Here is a 21,829-nt window from a genome sequence, read left to right as displayed (position 1 = left end):
CTACTATTGATAATGTACATTGATGTTACTGTTATATCTGAGAAAGGACTAAATTCATGGACAGAGAATTGAAGTACAGAATTGGTTTTAGTCAGTGTCAGAGTGGCATAGAAATGCTTAACAATGTGGTATGTAAAACTTTTTGGACTTACTCTCCTGTCTTTATGTAGTGGACCAGGACAGAATGTATATTCTTATCACTACTCAGGGAAAAATGTTATTATTACACGGTCTATTAGAGCAGCAGTCAATATATCAGAACAAGACACTTTAGGAACTGGTAGAAGGTCTGAACATGAGATAGAACAAGATTCAAAAGTTATTTCATCAACAGCTGCATCCATACCAGAATCCACTCCTGAAGGTGAATCTGTACAAGAATCTACTCTTGAAGTTGAATCCATACTTAAATCCATTCCTGATGGTGAATCAGTACCTGATTCCACTCTTGAAGATGAAATAGAATCAGAATCCATTCCTGATGGTGAACCAATACCAGAATCCACTCCTAAAGGTGAACCAATACCAGAATCCACTATTGCAGGTAAATCAGGACCTGAGTCCATTCCTGAAGGTGAACCAATACCAGAGTCCACTATTGCAGGTAAATCAGGACCAGAATCCATTCCTGAAGGTGAACCAATACCAGAGTCCATTCCTGAAGGTGTACGAATACCAAAGTCCGTTTCTGAAGGTGAACCAATACCAGAGTCCGTTTTTGAAGGTGAACAAATACCAGAGTCCATTCCTGATGGTGAACCAATACTAGAATCCACTATTGAAGGTGAAACAATACCAAAATCTACTATTAAAGGTGAACCAATATCAAAATCTACTATTAAAGGTGAACCAATACCAGAGTCCATTTCTGAAGGTGAACCAATACCAGAGTCCATTTCTGAAGGTGAACCAATACCAGAATCTACTGTTAAAGGTGAATCAATACCAGAATCTGCTATTAAAGGTGAACCAATACCCGAGTCCATTCCTGAAGGTGAACCAATACCAGAATCTGCTATTAAAGGTGAACCAATACCAGAATCTGCTATTGAAGGTGAACCAATACCAGAATCTACTATTAAAGGTGAACCAATACCAGAATCCACTGTTGAAGGTGAACCAATACCCGAGTCCATTCCTGAAGGTGAACCAATACCAGAATCTGCTATTAAAGGTGAACCAATACCAGAATATGCTATTGAAGGTGAACCAATACCAGAATCTACTATTAAAGGTGAACCAATGCCAGAATCCACTGTTGAAGGTGAACCAATACCAAAATCCACTATTGAAGGTGAACCAATACCAAAATCTACTATTAAAGGTGAACCAATACCAGAGTCCATTCTTGAAGGTGAACCAATACTAGAATCTTCTATTAGAGGTGAATCAGTACCAGAATCCATTCCTGTAGGTGAACCAATACCAAGCTCCACAATTGACGGTGAAACAGTAGCAGAATCCATTCCAGTAGGTGAATTATCACCAGAATCCATTCCTAAAGGTGAATCAATACCAGAATCCATTCCTGAAGGTGAATCAACACCAGAATCCACTCTTGCAGGAAAATCAATATCAGAATCCATTCCTGGAGGTGAACCACAACCAAAATCCACTATTGACGGTGAAACAGTACCAGAATTCATTCCAGTAGGTGAATCATCACCAGCATCCATTCCTGAAGGTGAATCAATACCAGAATCCACTCTTGCAGGAAAATCATTATCAGAATCCATTCCTAGAGGTAAAGCAATACCAAAATCCTCTATTGACAGTGAAACAGTACCAGAATCCATTCCTGAAGGTGAATCAGTATCAGAATCCATTCCTGGAGGTGAACCAATACCAGGATCCATTCCAGTAGGTGAATCATCACCAAAATCCATTCCTGAAGGTGAACCAACACCAGAATCCATTCCTGAAGGTGAACCAATACCAGAATCCATTCCTGAAGGTGAACCAATACCAGAATCCACTATTGACGATGAAACAGTACCAGAATCCATTCCAGTAGGTGAATCATCACCAGAATCTATTCCTGAAGGTGAATCAATACCAGAATTCATTCCTGAAGGTGAATCAATACCACAATCCATTCCATTAGGTGAATCATCACCAGAATCTATTCCTGAAGGTGAATCATTACCAAAATCCATTCCTGAAGGTGTATCAATACCAGAATCCATTCCAGTAGGTGAATCATCACCAGAACCTACTCTTGAAAGGGAATTAGTATCCAAATCCATTTCTAAAGGTGAATCAGTACCAGAATCTACTCTTGAAGTTGAATCCATACTAGAATCATTTCATGAAGGTGAATCAGTACCAGAATCCCCTCTTGATGGTGAATCAGTACCAGAATCCCCTTTTGATGATGAATCAGTACCAGAATCCATTCCTGAAGGTGAATCAGTACCAGAATTTGAACCTAAAGGTCACTTTGCTGAGCCTATTCCAGATTGGGATGTTGCTATGAAACAGTACAAATGGGGATGGGATTTTTTGGTCTATTTATTTGGAATAATGTTCCTTTTACTTGGATCTTACAATGTATTTAATATTGTTCGTTTACTACCAATGCAACATTTATTCAGTCGGAATTACTTTGTGATGTTAAATATTTTGATTGCCGTCATAGCTATCTTGAGAGGATTATATCTTTTAATTGATGCACAAAACAGAAATGAGACATTTCCCATAATACTTAATTACTTCCTGTACAGTACAGCATTTCCATGTTTGACGTCTGCTTTTAGTATCTTGTTTTATGCATTGTTACTGGCAACCAAAGTCCAGGTGCTTTCAACAAAAATACAGAAACTTACAGTTCTTATTGGGATAATTATTTTTCATTTTGGGTTGTCAATAGTTACTGACATTATTGTTGGGTTATTTGCCAGAGCACAGGTATTAATGTTAATCTGTCAGCTTTTCTACATTGTATGGGGAACAATTTTATTTGCTGGATTTTTATACATATTCACAAAGTTGAGAAAAGCAGCAATTCGTCGTTCAAAAATTTCCATTCACAGAGGACACACAGACAGATTTACATATCAAACTAGAAGGACGGCTGTAAGAAGAAATGTTATATCTGTTTCAAGTGACTATACTTCTAGAAAAATAAAGAGAGGAAAAAAGACTAAATATAATTTGAATACCTCAGTGAAAATTACTCTGATAGCAGCAATTCTTGGACTGGTATGTGTTCTGCTGGAAATATATGGAATATTTGGTGTATATAAGATTCAGATTGATAATCATTCTCCTGAACCATGGCCTTATTTTTCATACCAGTTTCTTTTACGATTGGTTGAATTTTGTATGTGTTTTTTAATGGTATATGTAACTACACAGTCTGTTAATTTCCAAAGAACAAGTTGGCATGATATTGTCGAAAGAGCTTATGAAACTTTTGGATGTAGTTGCTGTACTCATCAGCAAAATGAAACAAAGAGCTTTGAATTCATATCACCGGCATTAGATGTGAATAATAACATTGACAAAAATCATGAATGGGTAACACCTAAGTTTCATGAAAAAAATAAAAAGGAAAAACCAAGTTTACATGCAAGATTCAAAGAACGCTTTGTTAATGGATTTGGAAGGTCAAGGTCATCATTAACAACCAATCTGCCAGATCTGGTTCATGGTGCTGTCATTCAAGAAAAAAGAAATGCTAGCATTGATCTTAGTAACACTTGTGTTGAAATCCATGAAGAATCTCAAAATAATTCTATTTTCATCATAGAAATGGAATTCAATGTGAAGGACATTGAGGCAATCAAATGTGATTTCCCAATGAAAAGAACTCAAACAGGTGACATTACATCAATTGACGAAATTAGTTTTGTCACTTCTGAAACTTTTGGAAGCAATTTGAATTTGTCTGCTGTGAGCTTGATGGAAAGTATGGAAATTGAATTAAAACAAGCATTTGGAAGAAGTTTTGGACAAACTAGTTTACACAAGTCTGCTTCTGACAACTCCCGCACAGTTGGTCTTGACGGTTCAGGATTAAAAGATTTTAACAGTGAATCTGCATAATAAGAACTGATTATTAAAATTCTGATGAACATTCTTAATTGTTAGATACATGTATTTTTCATAAGTTTGGAAGATGAAAAGAAACCTTTTGTAAAATATTGTTAGAAAAAGATAATTTTTCCTTTGAGTTTGCCAGCCTGATAGCATGTTTGATTTTTGTCTACATGTATGATGCTTCAGCCTCGGTGACATATCACTTCTATGTAGATTATGTTCTCTCATTTAACATTTATTCTTTAAGAAAATTTTGCATAATTTAAATGTTAAAGCTTTATTGTGTCTGTGATAAGGTCTGTATATGATGTTAAGTCAATGATATTTGGTATGCAGTTGTTAAGCCATGTCTCATTTTGAAATTAATATTTTCCCTTGATCCTCAGTCAATTCAAGGAATTGGAAAGTATTGCATAATTTACATTATCTGTTGCCAAATTGATCATATCTGAAGAATTACAAACAGTCTTGTTGAAATATCGCTGTTTTTCAACAGTTTATTTCAGTGAGGATGTATAAAAGGAATAAATTAAAATCCGTTATTTTCCATTTTCTATTTTCAACTCCTATAAAACTTATTATTTTCCAATTTATTTTGGTGTATTATATTTAGATAATTAGTAAATAAAAGGCATATTATTTAGTAAATTTACATTATTATTCTGTATTATGTATATTTTTTTGTGTAGTTTGAAATATTTTATTTTCTATATTCAATATTATGCTGTTATAAATTGTGTATAATTAAGATTAGTTAGTAATTCAAAATAGTATAGAAAGGGAGATAAATCTAGTTTTTTTAATATTTTATCAAGTGGGGGATTTTTTCTCTCATTTGTTTGGAATGTTAAAGCAATGGTTTCTAGGTTGAAGTAGCCTTTATCAGAAAAGCAAGTTGTTAGAATCCATATGACAAACAGAACTAAGAAATAAATTGTTTTTTTTTTTAATACTTTTTAATATTTGTCAACAACTTGCCTGTAAAAAAGTATGAAACATACCGGTATATATTTTGGGTGTAATTGACTTATTGTATTTGGTTAGAAGTAGTAAACTATAATTTTGCTGTTGATATGTCATTACTTATATAGCAATGTATATATATGATCTGTAAAGTGGTGCTTCCTTCATAATAATTGTGGTTTTTTTTAGAATATATTTATAAAACTATACTGTTATTTTGAAGGTTTTGTGATTACTATCTGTTGATTTGTATATAAATTGGTGCTGACAGGGTAATTGTATTTTTGAGAATATTTATTTTTATTAAAAAGTTTTGTTTTGTAATTTTTGGTTTTGTATAACAAAAGATTTAAGAACAATGAAAAGGTTGAAAACATTTTGAAGAAAGAAAAGTATAAATAATCTCCCCTTAAATTAATAGAACAATTACAATAAAGTTTTGCAGAATTACTACACTGTTACATTTCAATAGACGTATTTACACTTGTATACAAATTTGTTACCCATTACATAAAATCACAGGCTCCCGTAAACCTTGACATCATAATTCCAAACATTTGACGTCACAATTAAAAAGTGATTTTTGCTTTAAGTCTAAAAATGATTCGGAGGCAAAATACTCAAAAGAGTAAATACATTTATTCTAAACCTTATACTCAACAGTAGGAGTGAAGGCTGTTTTGCATTCATCTTGTCTGTATGTTTCTCTGTTCATTGTTAAAAGAAATATTCCTTCACCCTATTCACTGGTACATGTACTACTGAACAAAATACTTTGTAATTGGATGAAGCTGGACAGTGATGAGTTGTAACGAGTTCTTGTCAGCTGATAAGTTGAAATGTTCAAAATCTATGGAAAGCTTTAAACAAGGTTGGAATTCTGCGTGAAAGTTCAAGGTTACGTACAATTTTATTTTAATATTGCATATAATCATTAGTTTCCTTTTTAACTGAATTTTATATATTTTATGATTCAAGTACTTATTGAATTCAAGCTGATTCTTCACATAATTCTTCACCTCTTAGAAAATGTATCGCAAATATGATTGGATGTTTATGTTGAATTAAGGTCATGAAAATCATAGGGATCAGCTTATTTGTAATGGCAGATATCATTTCAAAGAAGATAGATATCATTTATGCAAAAATCTGCTAATTTTTGTAATACTTCAGATTAAAGACTGTTTGATAAAAGTTGCACATGATATTAACAGGAAATGTCGTTAAACATATTTTATCTATGTGTCATTTCACATATCAGTTCAGTTATATCAGGTTAAACTTTTGGTATGAATTTCCTTAAAGAACAAACAATCAACATATATTTTTTAATGTTTATGTTTTTGTGGAGATTGGAGATATACATCAATGTACCAGCAACCAAATGAAACAACAAAATCTCATCTAAAAGTCAACACATGGTCTTCAACAAGTGTTCACTAATACTGTACAATAATAAGTGTTTTATGTAAGAGGGTAATGTTCATCTGACTTTTCATATTGTTATGTGGTCCATCCTTTTAAATATTCTATATTCTTACCATAATTTGCAGTATGGTAATAATGATAATGAAAGACAAAATGTCAGGTTGTTTTAAAGCAATAAAGTTAAGAATGGAAAGGATGAATGTGTCAAAGAGACAACAATAGACCAAAGAGCAGAAAACAATGGAAGGCCACAAATTGGTCTTAAACATAGCAAGAAAATACAGAACCCTGAGGCAGGCTTTAGCAGGCCCCTCAACAAAAATTTCATTTTTTAGCTCACCTGGCCCATAGGGATAAGTGAGCTTTTCCCATCACTTGGCATCCGGCGTCTGGTGTCCGTCGTTAACTTTTACAAAAATCTTCTCCTCTGAAACTACTGGGCCAAATTAAACCAAACTTGACCACAATCATCATTGGGGTGTCTAGTTTAAAAAATGTGTGGCCTGACCCCGCCAACCAACCAAGATGGCCATCAAGGTGAGCAGTTTTTGGCTTATAACTCAAAAACCAAAGCATTTAGAGCAAATCTGATATGGGGTAAAAATGTTTATCAAGTTAAGATCTAGGACTATCTGCCCTGAAATTTTCAGATGAATCGGACAACCCATTGCTGTTTTTGGTTATTATCTTGAATATTATTATCGATAGAGAAAAACTGTAAACAGCAATAATGTTCAGCAAAGTAAGATTTACAAATAAGTCAACATGACCGAAATGGTCAGTTGACCCCTTTAGGAGTTATTGCCCTTTTTAGTCAATTTTTAACTATTTTTCGTAAATCTTAGTAATCTATTACAAAAATCTTCTTCTCTGAAAATACTTGGCCACATTAATCCAAACTTGGCCACAATCATCTTTGGTGTATTTAGTTTAAAAAATGTGTGGCTTGACCCGGCCAACCAACCAAGATGGCCGTTATGGTTAAAAATAGAACAGGGGTGAAATGTAGATTTTGGCTTATATCCCTGAAACCAAAGCATTTAGAGCAAATCTGACATGGGGTAAAATTGTTCATCAAGTGAAAATCTATCTGCCCTGAAACTTTCAGATGAATCCAACAACCAGTTGTTGGGTTGCTGCCCCGAAATAAGTAATTTGAAGGAAATTTTGCAGATTTTGGTTATTATCTTGAATATTATTATAGAAAGTGATAAACTGTAAACAGCAATAATGTTCAGCAAAGTAAGATCTACAAATAAGTCAACATGACCAAAATTATCAGTTGACCCCTTGAGGAGTTATTGCCCTTTATAGACAATTTTGACCAATTTTTCATAAATTTTTGTAATCTTATACAAAACTCTTTTCCTCTGAAACTACTGGGCCAAATTTAACCAAACTTGGCCACAATCATTATTGGGGTATCTAGTTTAAAAATGTGTGGCGTGATCCGGCCAACCAACCAAGATGGCCACCATGACTAAAAATAGAACATAGAGGTGAAATGTAGATTTTGGCTTATATCTCTGAAACCAAAGCATTTAGAGGAAATCTGACATGGGGTAAAATTGTTCATCAAGTGAAAATCTATCTGCCCTGAAACTTTCAGATGAATCCAACAACCAGTTGTTGGGTTGCTGCCCCGAAATAAGTAATTTGAAGGAAATTTTGCAGATTTTGGTTATTATCTTGAATATTATTATAGATAGAGATAAACTGTAAACAGCAATAATGTTCAGCAAAATAAGATCTACAAATAAGTCACATGACCAAAATTGACAATTGACCCCTTTAGGAGTTATTGCCCTTTATAGTGAATTGTTAAAACAATATTTATAAATTTTTGTTAATTTTTGTTAATTTTTAGGAAATATTTCCCACTGTAATTACTGGTCCAAGTTCATTTAGATAGAGATAATTGTAGCAACAAGAATGTTCAGTAAAGAAAGATCTACAAATACATCACCAAAACACCATTTTGTCATGAATTTATCTGTGTCCATTGTTAATATGCACATAGACCAAGGTGAACGCAGGCTCTTGAGAGCCTCTAGTTTTTTTGTGTACTAGTTCAGTGAAAAAGGGCGTCATAAATTTGTATTAAACTCCAAAACATATAAATGAACTTAAATTGAAAAAAATATAAGCCTAACAAAGACCAGAGGCTCCTTCATGGGAACAGATGCAAAAAAAGTGTCGGGTTAAACATGTTTCGTGATATCTCAACCCTCCCCTATACCTCTAGCCAATGTAGAAAGGCATTGGCAAATATAACTTGGTATACCCAATTTTGTATGGATTGCTTATTGATCTATAAAATCTGTAGTGAATGTATAGGGTTCAGGGACTGCAGTCAATTAAGTTTCTTCATAGATAAAACTATTCATATTTATTTTAGAACAACTGTCACATTGGTATTTCATATAATCACATTCCTTGTATCCATACAAACAAGTATTGTTAGGATCTTTAAATTAATCTAGGGGGAAAATGTGCATAAAAGATTTAGATGCACAAAAACTGATGCTACGCACTAATAAAAATTCTTTTAATATCAAACAAAGTGATTTAGATTCTTTCACTAATTTGAATTACATGGTTTCATATTTTCTCAGTATGAGTATTTAATATTTTGGAAATAGTCCAGTTCACTGCGTTTTACTATGATTGTAGCATTACACCTTCACTGAATGGTTTAACCTTTGCACAATTTTGCATGAATTGTTTGTATTCCATTGTTATATCACAGGTGTAGAAGCCATCATGGCTGTAATGAAGCATGGTAATCGTGTCTGCTTACTTGATCATATCTAAAGGGAGATAATTGCATGATCATTACCTGCTAATTCAAATCTCTTGCAGTGCAAATCTACATTGATAATTTGGAATGAATGAATGTTTGAGGTAGATTAATTTCTCTCAAATGTAAGTATATAGTATATTTTAATACCAAAAGAGCTTATTAGTAATTGGTTAATTTTACATGAAAAAAAAGTGTGTTTTTTTTCTTCAAAAAATGTCATAAAAAATTAAAAAATTAAATTTTCTAAACATTAAAATGTAAAGTTTAAATAAAAAAGAACTTATTAAGTGGATAAAAAAAACTATTTTATTATTTATTTTCTATAAAAAGTGGCAATTGGTTTGAATTGACATGGTACTATCAGTGACAGATCCAGAAATTTTCAAAAGTGGGGCCCACTGACTGCCTAAGAGGGGGCCAACTCCAAACGTGCTTCATTGATTCCCTATACATTTGTATAATCAAACAATTTTTTTCCAGAAAAGTGGGGGCCTGGGCCCTCCCCCTTTAATCCACCTCTGACTGATCGAGTAACACATTTTATCATGAACTATAATCTGTTATTCTTTTAGAAAAGACAAGAACCTCAATATGTTCTTTAACATTGTAAGTTATATGATAAAAAAATATACAACGTTATTCTGCATGGTTTAAAGTCTCTTGAAAATTAATGGATTAGACATTGATATTGCTGGGAAGTGTCTAAATTTACTTCAACTGAAATTTAAGATAAAAGATTAAGATCTTTTATTTAAGCCAGTGATAAATGTTTGTTGTTAGTTAAAAATGTTGGTCACACAGGGGTTAAGTGGTATAAGTAGTTCATGTTCAGTGATCACTAGCTTTCAACAATGAGTTGAGGACTCAGGTTGAACCCTGCCTTTGGCAAGGTGCATGGGTCTATCCAGTTTTTCTGCTAACGGTCGTCTGTTCTTGCTGACTGTACTCTCACTGGTTTTCTCAACCAATAAAAGCTGCCTGCAAAAAAAAAAAAGGAAAGAATGCAGAATGTGGCTTTAAATACCAGCAATCAATCAACCTATAAAAATATGAGCTGGTGAAAATTGGTTTTATCATAGATGTAATACCCATTATTACATCTATGGTTTTATGAACCGAAAAAGAATAAATTTGCTCTCAGTGGAATATGTCTCCTTATAGGAGAAATTTATTTTTTGAAGTCTTCCATTCCCATGCATAGGGGTCTTAAATATAATAATAGTGCAACTGAAATGAATTTATGATTAAAAGATTACTTTTTAGCTCACCTGGCCCGAAGGGCCAAGTGAGCTTTTGCCATCACTTTGCGTCCGGCGTCCGTCGTCCTGCGTCCGTCGTCGTCCTGCGTCCGTCGTCGTCCGTCGTCGTCCTGCGTCCGTCGTCGTTAACTTTTACAAAAATCTTCTCCTCTGAAACTACTAAGCCAAATTTAATCAAACTTGGCCACAATCATCATTGGGGTATCTAGTTTAAAAAATGTGTCCGGTGACCCCGCCAACCAACCAAGATGGCCGCCATGGCTAAAAATAGAACATAGGGGTAAAATGCAGTTTTTGGCTTATAACTCAAAAACCAAAGCATTTAGAGCAAATCTGACAGGGGTAAAATTGTTTATCAGGTCAAGATCTATCTGCCCAGAAATTTTCAGATGAATCGGACAACCCGTTGATGGGTTGCTGCCCCTGAATTGGTAATTTTATGGAAATTTTGCTGTTTTTGGTTATTATCTTGCATATTATTATAGATAGAGATAAACTGTAGACAGCAATAATGTTCAGCAAAGTAAGATTTACAAATAAGTCAACATGACCGAAATGGTCAGTTGACCCCTTAAGAAGTTATTGCCCTTTATAGTCAATTTTTAACCATTTTTCGTAAATCGTAGTAATCTTTTACAAAAATCTTCTCCTCTGAAACTACTGGGCTAAATTAATCCAAACTTGGCCACAATCATCTTTGGGGTATGTAGTTCAAAAAATGTGTCCGGTGACCCGGCCATCCAACCAAGATGGCTGCCACGGCTAAATATAGGACATAGGGGTAAAATGCAGTTTTTGGCTTATAACTAAAAAATCAAAGCATTTAGAGCAAATCTGACATGGGGTAAAATTGTTTATCAGGTCAAGATCTATCTGCCCAGAAATTTTCAGATGAATCGGACAACCCGTTGATGGGTTGCTGCCCCTGAATTGGTAATTTTATGGAAATTTTGCTGTTTTTGGTTATTATCTTGAATATTATTATAGATAGAGATAAACTGTAAACAGCAATAATGTTCAGCAAAGTAAGATTTACAAATAAGTCAACCTGACCGAAATGGTCAGTTGACCCCTTAAGGAGTTATTGCCCTTTATAGTCAATTTTTAACCATTTTTCGTAAATCTTAGTGATCTTTTACAAAAATCTTCTCCTCTGAAACTACTTGGCTAAATTAATCCAAACTTGGCCACAATCATCTTTGGGGTATGTAGTTTAAAAAATGTGTCCAGTGACCCGGCCATCCAACCAAGATGGCTGCCATGGCTAAATATAGGACATAGGGGTAAAATGCAGTTTTTGGCTTATAACTCAAAAATCAAAGCATTTAGAGCAAATATGACGGAGTGAAATTGTTTATCATGTCAAGATCTATCTGCCCTGAAATTTTCAGATGGATCCGACAATCGGTTGTTGGGTTGCTGCCCCATAATTGGTAATTTTAAGAAAATTTTGACGTTTTTTGTTATTATCTTGAATATTATTATAGATAGAGATAAACTGTAAACAGCAATAATGTACAGCAAAGTAAGACCTAAAGATAAGTCAAACATGACAAAAATGGTCAGTTGACCCCCTAAGGAGTTATTGTCCTTTATAGTCAATTTTTAACAATTTTCATAAAATTTGTAAATTTTTACTAACATTTTCCACTGAAACTACTGGGCCAAGATCATTATAGATAGAGATAATTGTAAGGAGCAAGAATGTTCAGTAAAGTAAGATGTACAAACACATCACCATCACCTAAACACAATTTTGTCATGAATCCATCTGCTTCCTTTGTTTAATATTCACATATACCAAGGTGAGCGACACAGGCTCTTTAGAGCCTCTAGTTTTTTTATAGAAGCGATACATTTCAAGTGAAAGACTGGCATAGATAAGATTTCGTATTCTGACTGAGTCCCATAGAAAATAATAAAATAAATTAAAAATTAAAAATTACAAGGCTTTCTTGGTTTAATATTTAAATTTTCAAAGGTTCTTGGTTTGATTTTTAAATTTTCAATGGTTTTTGTCGAGCCTGCAACTTTTGTTGCAGAAAGCTCGACAAAGGGATAGTGATCCGGCGGTGGCTACGGCGGCGGTGTTAGCTCACTTCTTAAAAGCTATATATTTTAGAAGGTGGAAGACCTGGATGCTTCATATTTTGTATATAGATGCCTCATGTTACGAAGTTTCCGTCAGTCACATGTCCATTGTCCTTGACCCCCTTTTCATGGTTCAGTGACCACTTGAAAAAAAAGTTCAGATTTTTTGTAATGTTAAATTCTCTCTAACTATAAGTAATAGGATAACTATATTTAGTATGTGTATACCTTGCAAGGTCCTCATGCCCGTCAGACAGTTTTCACTTGACCTCAACCTCATTTCATGGATCAGTGAACAAGGTTAAGTTTTGGTGGTCAAGTCCATATCTCAGATACTATAAGCAATAGGACTAGTATATTTGGTGTATGGAAGGACTGTAAGGTGTACATATCCAACTGGCAGTTGTCATCTGACCTTGACCTCATTTTCATGGTTCAGTGGTTATAGCTAAGTTTTTGTGTTTTGGTCTGTTTTTCTCATACTTTATGCAATAGGTTTACTATATTTGTTGTATGGAATAATTGTAAGGTGTACATGTCTTTGGGCAGATGTCATCTGACCTTGACCTCATTTTCATGGTTCAGTGGTCAAAGTTAAGTTTTTGAGTTTTGGTCTTTTTATCTAATACTATATGTCATAGGTCAACAATATTTGGTGCATGGAAATATTTTATGATCTATATGTCAGTCGTGCAGGTTTTATTTGACCTTGACCTGGTTTTCACGGTTCATTGCTCAGTGTTAAGTTTTTTGTTTTGGTCTATTTTCTTAAACTATAAGCAATAGGTCAGCTATATTTGTTGTATGGAAGCATTGTTAGCTGTACATGTCTGCCTGGTATATGATTCATCTGACCTTGACCTCATTTTCATGGTTCATTGATCAATGTTTAGTTTTCTTGGTTAATGTTAAGTTTATGTGACAGTCGTAATAAAGCTTTCTATTTACGACTATCAACATAATATCAATGATTAGTAAAGAAGGCTAGACATTTCAGTGTGTGCACTCTTGTTTCTTCTTTAAAAAAAACATTTTAAGGGTGAAACTTTTTATTATCAAAACTTGGAGCAAGGCTTTTATAGTTAAAGAAAGTGTTAAGTCACTGCAGAAATCCTGATCTGAGCATGAATGTATATCATAAATGTATGTCATCAGTGATAAAGATTTTCAGCTATTTATTCCCAAAGCAGGAGAAATATGCCACCATTTAAAAACATAGTTTTTTTTACAATGAGACATTTTATTTTATTACCCAGTTTATTTTTAAAGGCAGAAACAGTGGGCCGATTTTTATCGACTGCATCAAGACAAATATTTATATCCAGAAGACATTTAACAACAATTTTTCATTTTTTGTACAGAGTGCATGAGTACATCATCGCAACTCTAATCAACTTAAACAGAAACATTTGTCTAATTACTGTTAACATTACGATATCTTGTATTTATACATTTATTGATAAAAATCAGCATCTTTATTCATAAATTATTCAAAGATCTTACTCATATTTTTATACCAATCTAGATAAGAAGGGATAATTCTAAAGTAATAATTGTAATATTTTATCTTAATATTTTCATAAATCCTCAATAAATTAGAAAGATTTATAAGAATAATTGACTTGAATGACAGTGTGCTTGTTTCTGATGAACTGATTATTTTTACATTAAGTATAACACATTAGATAGTGGTTTAATGGTCAAGAGGTGTAAAGATCTGTCTTGGTCAGCTGGAACTTAATCATCATCTGTTCAAGGTATGTATCACAGTAATTGGCTATAAGCTTTTTATATTTGTTTGTTTTAGTGGGTTTTTTTTTTCTTCACTTCAAGGCAAAAATATTGGTAAGATGTAACTGAAATGAAAAAAATGGTCATTGTTAAATTTGAAAAGATTTCTCATGTTTGTCTTGCATAATTTAGCAAAGCAACTGGTACTGTGGATTCATTTGTTTTCATGGATTGAGGAAAATTGTATTAGATTTGGTGGTTTACAAAGCCTATAGAAAAATTGCTATTTGTTAAACATTTAATTTTGTGGTTAACCTTTATCCACAAAATCCGCCAAAAAAAATATAGTATCCGAGGAATAATAATTAATCCACAGCTAGTATATTGTTTTCATGTATTTGAAGAAATTATTTATATGAAATTATGGCACCTTACTGTAGAAAACTGACTTATTCAATCAACAATATTAAACATTTATGTTGTTTAGTTCTTGTTAATTATCTATAACTCTACCAGCTTGTCAAATCCAAAGCTTTTCATACATTTACACCTGGTGTTCTTTGATGAGAGGAATCTTGCTTTGTGGACATACTTATGTCAGGAATTTCGGTATTTACTAGTTTATGTGTTTCAAACAGAGAATCTTTAATATTACCTGACATTTACTTATATTTTCTGTTAGTAATGAGCACTTTTTCTTGATTGGAGAATATTAAACTGAGTGCAGAGTTATGCAAATATCAATCGGGAGAATGGCCAAATTTTATTTGTAATTTTGAATTTAAAACTGCATGTCCCTACTTTATACTGAAAAATAAGAAATGTTGAAATATTCTAACTTCATTTGGTTTCTCAAGATATTTTAAAGTGGTTGCTGTTGATATTTCATATTTGAAAGGAAGCAAATTTGGTTGAAACCTTTTTTGGCTAAAAAGTGTGGACAGCAAATCTAACATGCAGACATTCTATATTCTATTCGAAGGAGTTAAATTGACATTTTTGAACATGTTTACTCAAAATAACAGTTAGTATTAAGATTTAAAACTGTCATGACTGATTTGAGATCTGTTACGTAATTGTGTGCTTTAAATCCCCCATGAAGAGTTTCAAAAGCTGGCAGGTATGACATTCACACAACTCTATTTTTTTCTTTCCAGTTCTGACACAATGTAAATCAGATTTGGGTTCTACAAATATATCCCAACTTAAAACCATGGATTTCATCACATGCCAGTCTATTGAACTTCTATCATATATAAAGTCTTAATCCTTGTGAGCTAATCCCAATTGACACATAAAGAGATAGGAGATGGTTAGTTTTGTGATAGTGTGAATAAGTTAATTATATCCCTATCTAGCAGAGCAAAAGCTTATTAACAAACAACAATAGTCAAATCTTCTTAATAGATTAGATATATTCATTGATGTATAGTAAATAAAAAACCTTTTTGGCATTGGATTTATCAGAAAATTTGCTTTCTTTTTCTTTGTTTGAGATTAAAATGTGCAATATATGATACATGGGGTTGAGTTAATTGTATCAAATTCAGAATGAGAGATAATAAACAAAATTACTGTAGACGTAGAAATTTAATATTGAGAGCATTTATTAATGCAAATGTTGACGGACTGATGAAATTCAAAAGAAGATGTGGATAATGATTGTAGGCCAATGATAATTAAGTGACCAAATGACACAGAAATTAATAACTATAGGTCACCATACAGCCTTCAACAATGAGCAAAGACTATGAAATAGAATTAAAAATTGAAGTTGTATGCCTGGTCACATTTTGATAGAACTTTTGGTTGATTTCTTTGTTTTTCTACATTATGCTGTACAATGCTAAATGCACATCAGATACCATCATTAACGAGAAAATTACAAATCTTTAAGGTTTGGAAAATGATCAAAAATTGTAATGTAATTAGGGTTATATAACGGTTGAATTGTCGAAAGGAAATCATTTACTACATGTAAATCACATGGCATCTGTTATTAAATTATGTTATGTTTAAGAAATCAAATTTTTTGCCAAAACGACTAAATAATATTATGAATTCATGTTTTGTTAAAATGGAATACTACTAAGTGTTCTTTTATGTTAGTTGTAAAAGATATTGATTATAAATTTCTAAAAACCAGATAAGTTTTATTGTTCAGTGTTTTTTGTGGCATTCATTGATATACACCCTGTAGATATATTTTATTGAAATATCAGTTATGCAGTGTTTACATTTATTCTTTGTAGATAATTGTACAAAAAAGTATTTTATTATGCCATAGTGGTATTATATAATTATAAAAGAATGCAATAAGGGTATCGATATTTTGATAATGGTGCCAAGGAAATGATCTAAAATTAGATTTTCTGGTAATTACATTTCGGCTCTTTGAAAGTAGATAAAATTCTTCACCTTTAAAAGTGTTTTGTTGCTTTGGGTCAGTAAAGTCTTATGTCTTTAGTACTGATGTCTATGTATTAAGTACATTTATTTTTGATCTAATTAATCTATAAAGTTTTTTCCATAAAGTTTACTATAATGTGAAAGGGTTTTGGTGTAAAAACTGAAATGATAGCTAGTAAGTTAACCTGATGTACCACAATAATTACATTAGAATTACATATTACATTTTAGAATATATATATATATATATATATATATATATATATATATATATATATATATATATATATATATATATATATTATATATGTATTCATTTAGCATAGGTATGTAAATTGAATAGCTGACATCCATGTATAGTGTTTATCACCTTGAATATTGTATTCAATGGGATTTTTTAATTCAACATTACTGAATTTGATTATATTTCAGAAAGATAAAGAAGATTTTTCTATCAGGAAGAAACAAAACTGTAAGTATTTTTGTTGTTGAACAAACAATTACCGGTATATTTAATAGGAAATGGATTTGATATGAATAGATTTCTTTGTAACTAAGTAAGTAAACAGAACCAAATTTGGATAGAGAAAAAAAAAATCAGAGGATTGGTGATAGAGAAAAAAAATTGGAAGTTCAATGTGAAAAATACTACACTGTAGGTCAGTCAAGAAATGAATTTTGAATGAAAACTTGATATGAATCAAGGGGGTATAAAATTGGTCATAGTGACCTACATTTGTGTAGAATACTGTAATACATCTAGTGTTATGATAGTTTCCAACAAAAATGTAGGTCATCCTTATACACCTAGTGGTATGATAGTCATCAAAAAACGAAGGTCACTGTTGTACACCTAGTGATATGATAGTTGTCAACAAATGTAGGTAACTGTTAAACACCTAGTGAGATGAAAGTAATCAACAAATTAGGTCACTCAGTTATATACCTAGTGATATGATAGTTATCAACAAATGTAGGTCACTGTTATACACCTAGTGATATGATAATTATCAACAAATCTAGGTCACTGTTATACACTTAATGATGTGATAGTTGTCAACAAATGTAGGTCACTGTTATACACCTAGTGAGATGATAGTAATCAACAAATGTAGGTCACTGTTATACACCTAGTGAGATGATAGTAATCAACAAATGTAGGTCACTGTTATACACCTAGTGAGATGATAGTAATCAACAAATGCAGGTCACTGTTATATACTAGTGAGATGATAGTTCTGCAGTTACTATGCTTGATAGGTAAGCAATATGAGTTGCATGGAGTACATGTCTATTTAAATAGATTAATGTATGTCATATAGGCTTGACCTCATTTCTTTACTTCAGCTGTAGAGTTAAATTTTAAAGATGAAGACTGTTTCTTGGTAATAAAATATACATGATAGATCAACAATATGTGATTTGTTGATTGGTTTTCCTGAAACATGCATGTGACTGTCTAGAAGTCAACAACATTATTTGGTGTATGAATTGTATGTCCTGAGTATACGACTCTGTGGCATTAACCTCATTTCAGGCTCAAATTGTTGGGGTCAAGTTTTCAGGATGTAGTGATTTCTTTGGTAACTATACATGCTTGGTCAACAGTGATTGATATGCAGAGTGGTTTGGATAGAGTATTTTTAATTTTGTCATATATATATATATATACCATATATCCATGGCATAATTTTCATGCTGCAGTGGTCAAGTAAAGGTTTATGGGGGAGGTATATTCCACATGATGTTTTCAATACAATATAAGGTCAACATTGGCTGTGATTGCTACCTGAGTAATTTCTATTTCAACAACTGTTGGTTTTTTTAAAAGACATCCTGATAAAATTTAGAATTGAATTGCTGATTTTACATATAGCTCACTTAGCTATCCTGGTAATATAAGGATAACATTTGTTTACTTGTCGCTCGACTTGTCGTCCTGAAATACAATGTATAAAAGTGATAGAAATATGAATACTAGGGGTAGTCATTTGAGGCATTTTAATAGAAAGAGAGATCCCAGTATTCACTGGTGGTTAAGGATTAGTAACCAGGGATAAAAATTAATTTAATTGTTTATTCATATATTCATCATCTGACCTTTTATTATGGAGCAATACAGTGTCTATTGTCATGTCCACTTGTAGTGGACAATCTCTATAAATCTCCTGCTGCAATTCCTCCTTATTTCTATCTTGACCAGGCAGTGACCTTAGCATTGTAATTAACTGTTTTTCTAGTGGAAACCATTGTTTTGATTAAAGTAATTTTATGCTTTGTTAGTTTGTAGCTTCTGAATATTTGGATGTTTTGTGTTGGTTTTTTGTTGTTGTAGTCTGTTCAGATCCTTTGTGTAAATTGTTGAAACTGGTCGTATGAATTTGATATGTCTTATTCTTGTTGTAAGGTTATACATGTATAGTTAAATTAATGCAAATTCAATTACATGTATACAACTGGGACTAACACATGGATATTATATATATATATATTGGTCCTAGTATGTATTAACAATATGTCTAAACTGTCTAAGCATTTGTCTTTGTCAATTTTCATATATTTTATTACAGACTTGATTTTTTGAAAGGCTTGGAGTAGCTAAATTGATAAGTTTCATGTTGGTAAAATAAATAAGTTTAATCATATATGTACTTAACATTTTCTCTATAAATATTAGCTAGATTACAAAAAAAAAGTAAAATAAACATTTTCTATTATAAATGACTTTGAGATTAATAGAAGAAAAATTGCTAACTAAACAGTTCTAGGCAAAAAAAAATGCTACATAAATAAATTAGATGCATAACAATGCTACTGTGTAAATAGAATTACTCAGATAGAATACAATATTTTGACTGAATAATGAATAAAATATGAACCATTAATTCACTTAACCTGACAATGATTTCTTAAGTGTAAATTAAATTTGCATGTTCTTTGATCAGACAGTTAAAGTGTTAAAAATGTGTTTATTTAATTTTGAATCACTTGACCTTAACCTGCATAAACTTAAGTACTAACCGTTTATCACATGCATAAACAGGAAGTCTACAATAAAATAGCGCTAAGGAGGAATTACTGCAAGTAAGTTGTTTTCTAATGTTTAAAAATGATTTCTTTTCATCATGTCGCACATTCACCTGGTAATAATTTAAAATCAAGAACAATGATCTTTTGGCTACACTAGGGTTTTGTTTGCTAAAGGGAGCTTACAGTGAAATTTTTAGAAACTTCACATCTTCATCCTAACCTGGGGTCTGTTTTAGTTCTTGGAAAGCTTCTATTTCTGTAACAAAGAATTTGATAAGGAATTAAACAACACATCTCATAGTTCACAGGAGTTTCATTATCTTCATATTGACTGGTACTTTCCACGTTTCTAGGTGGTACTTTTCAATTTATTCCATGAATATCTTATATAAAAATTCCTCCATTTAGGCGGTACTTGTCAATAGCATAGGAAGGTAAAAGTACCTCCTCCTTATGAATGGCCTGAGTTCACATTTGAAATTTTGCATCTTCGAGCCCTATATTACAGTTACTGCAAAGCTGAAAGGTAATAATTTGAAATTATGAAAAATGATCTTTTGGCTCAGGGTTTAGTATGCTGAAGGAGCTTTCGGTGAATGTATTAGAAACTTCACATCCTCATCTAACCCTGGAGCTCTATTATGATTCTTGGAAAGTTTCTATTTCTGTAACAAAGAGGTTGAGGTCAGGAAATAAATAAAACATCTTATAGTTCACATTTTAAATTTATAATCTGAGGGACCTAAATTGGTAGCAGAATGGTCCAAATAAATGTTTTTAAACAATAGACTAAATTCCTTATTAATATACTTCACAACTTTCATTTGCAGTCAGCAATATTTGCTCTTTTACTTAATACACAATATTTAAAAAAAATAAATGAATATATATTTATAAAAAAAAATCAAATATTATCAATTATAATAATATATATGGCTAAAGAAATATTCTAGGTGAACACCTACCTTTCAGTAACTTGCCTGATCACTCCTATTTCAGGAGTAGTGGATGGCTAAAGAAATAGCCTACATGGACACCTACCTTTCAGTTTATTCATCCGATCACTCCTATTTCAGGAGTAGTGGTCTTGTTCTTGTCATTTCCTTAAATGAGTTTGTTTATTTTAGGTCAACTTATCTTTTGTTGCCTTCAAATCTATAATTTGGATAAAGACCGTTTTTAATGTTGAGTCATTAACAAAAATGTCAAGTAGATTGTGTAGATAATATTTGGTGACATATAGTAAAGAATAGTTTAACATTAAAAATACCAGTAGACGTGTTCTGAGGGAACCTAGTCAGTATGATGGAGGCACACTCTTACGTCACTAACTCCCTTAAAAAGGCTTGTTCTTCTAATAAAAGGAATTAAATTTATAAATGTAAGCATCATTGATATTTGTATCACAACTTATTGGATAGCAGACATGCTGAGATTGTCTTGCTTAAAGGGTCTAGGTTTTTTGTTTCACTAGCACATAAAAAAACTTATTTCCATGCAACATTCTTAGTTGTTATTTCTTTTATCAGCAATTAATTCTGTTGGTTTTCTCCTCATTTCATGGTCTACCTCAAGGTATTTGAAAAAGTAGGAATGTAGTATCATCAAAATCTATGCCTGAAATTTGCAAAGCTTTATTGTATTATAGAAGTATTTTCTACAAGTTTTATATGAGAACTTAAATATTTAATGACTAACTCCTATATTGCTGCAATGTCATTAGAAATTTTGATAAAAAAGAATTATAATATTAAAACATGTTTGTATTTACAAAAGCCTACAATCATGAACAATCTGCAAAAATAATAAAATTTGGAAATCCCTTTATTCATTTGGTGCATGTTTAATTGTGATTTTATATGAGGCCAAATAAAAATATATGTGTGGTTCCAGTAACCCTACCGTCCCTACTTTTTCGGCTTAAAAATAGCCTACCCTAAAGATTTTATTGTCATTTTTCATTAAGCACTGTTAAAGTCAGAATGTTGCTCCCATAGACTCAATGTAAAAAAAAACCCATAAAATAAAAAAAAAATCCCTACCTACCTACCCTAACTTTTTTTCAGATGTAACT

At 32.1% G+C, this 21,829-nt stretch overlaps 2 protein-coding genes across 2 annotated transcripts in view; both read left to right on the top strand.

The window, feature by feature from the left end:
* Positions 1–21,829, top strand: part of LOC139512238 (uncharacterized) — a 37,557-nt gene continuing 15,728 nt past the window's right edge. The window contains exons 1-4 of the mRNA XM_071299725.1: positions 1–128; positions 9,295–9,357; positions 14,258–14,342; positions 17,158–17,197. The gene's annotated coding sequence lies outside the window, so the exon portion shown is untranslated. The remainder of the gene's footprint in view (positions 129–9,294; positions 9,358–14,257; positions 14,343–17,157; positions 17,198–21,829) is intronic.
* On the top strand, positions 124–4,163 carry LOC139512235 (uro-adherence factor A-like). Its single transcript, XM_071299716.1, has one exon. The coding sequence runs from the start codon at positions 124–126 to the stop codon at positions 4,045–4,047; it is 3,924 nt and encodes a 1,307-aa protein (XP_071155817.1). The 3' UTR covers positions 4,048–4,163.

The sequence above is a fragment of the Mytilus edulis genome, chromosome 1, assembly GCF_963676685.1.
Source record: "Mytilus edulis chromosome 1, xbMytEdul2.2, whole genome shotgun sequence".
In the NCBI taxonomy this organism is placed as follows: Eukaryota; Metazoa; Mollusca; class Bivalvia; order Mytilida; family Mytilidae; genus Mytilus; species Mytilus edulis.
This window is presented reverse-complemented; position numbering and strand designations above follow the sequence as displayed.

Coding starts and splice junctions, on each gene's coding strand:
- LOC139512235 (XM_071299716.1), top strand. CDS start 124: ATGTGGTATGTAAAACTTTTTGGACTTACTCTCCTGTCTTTATGTAGT.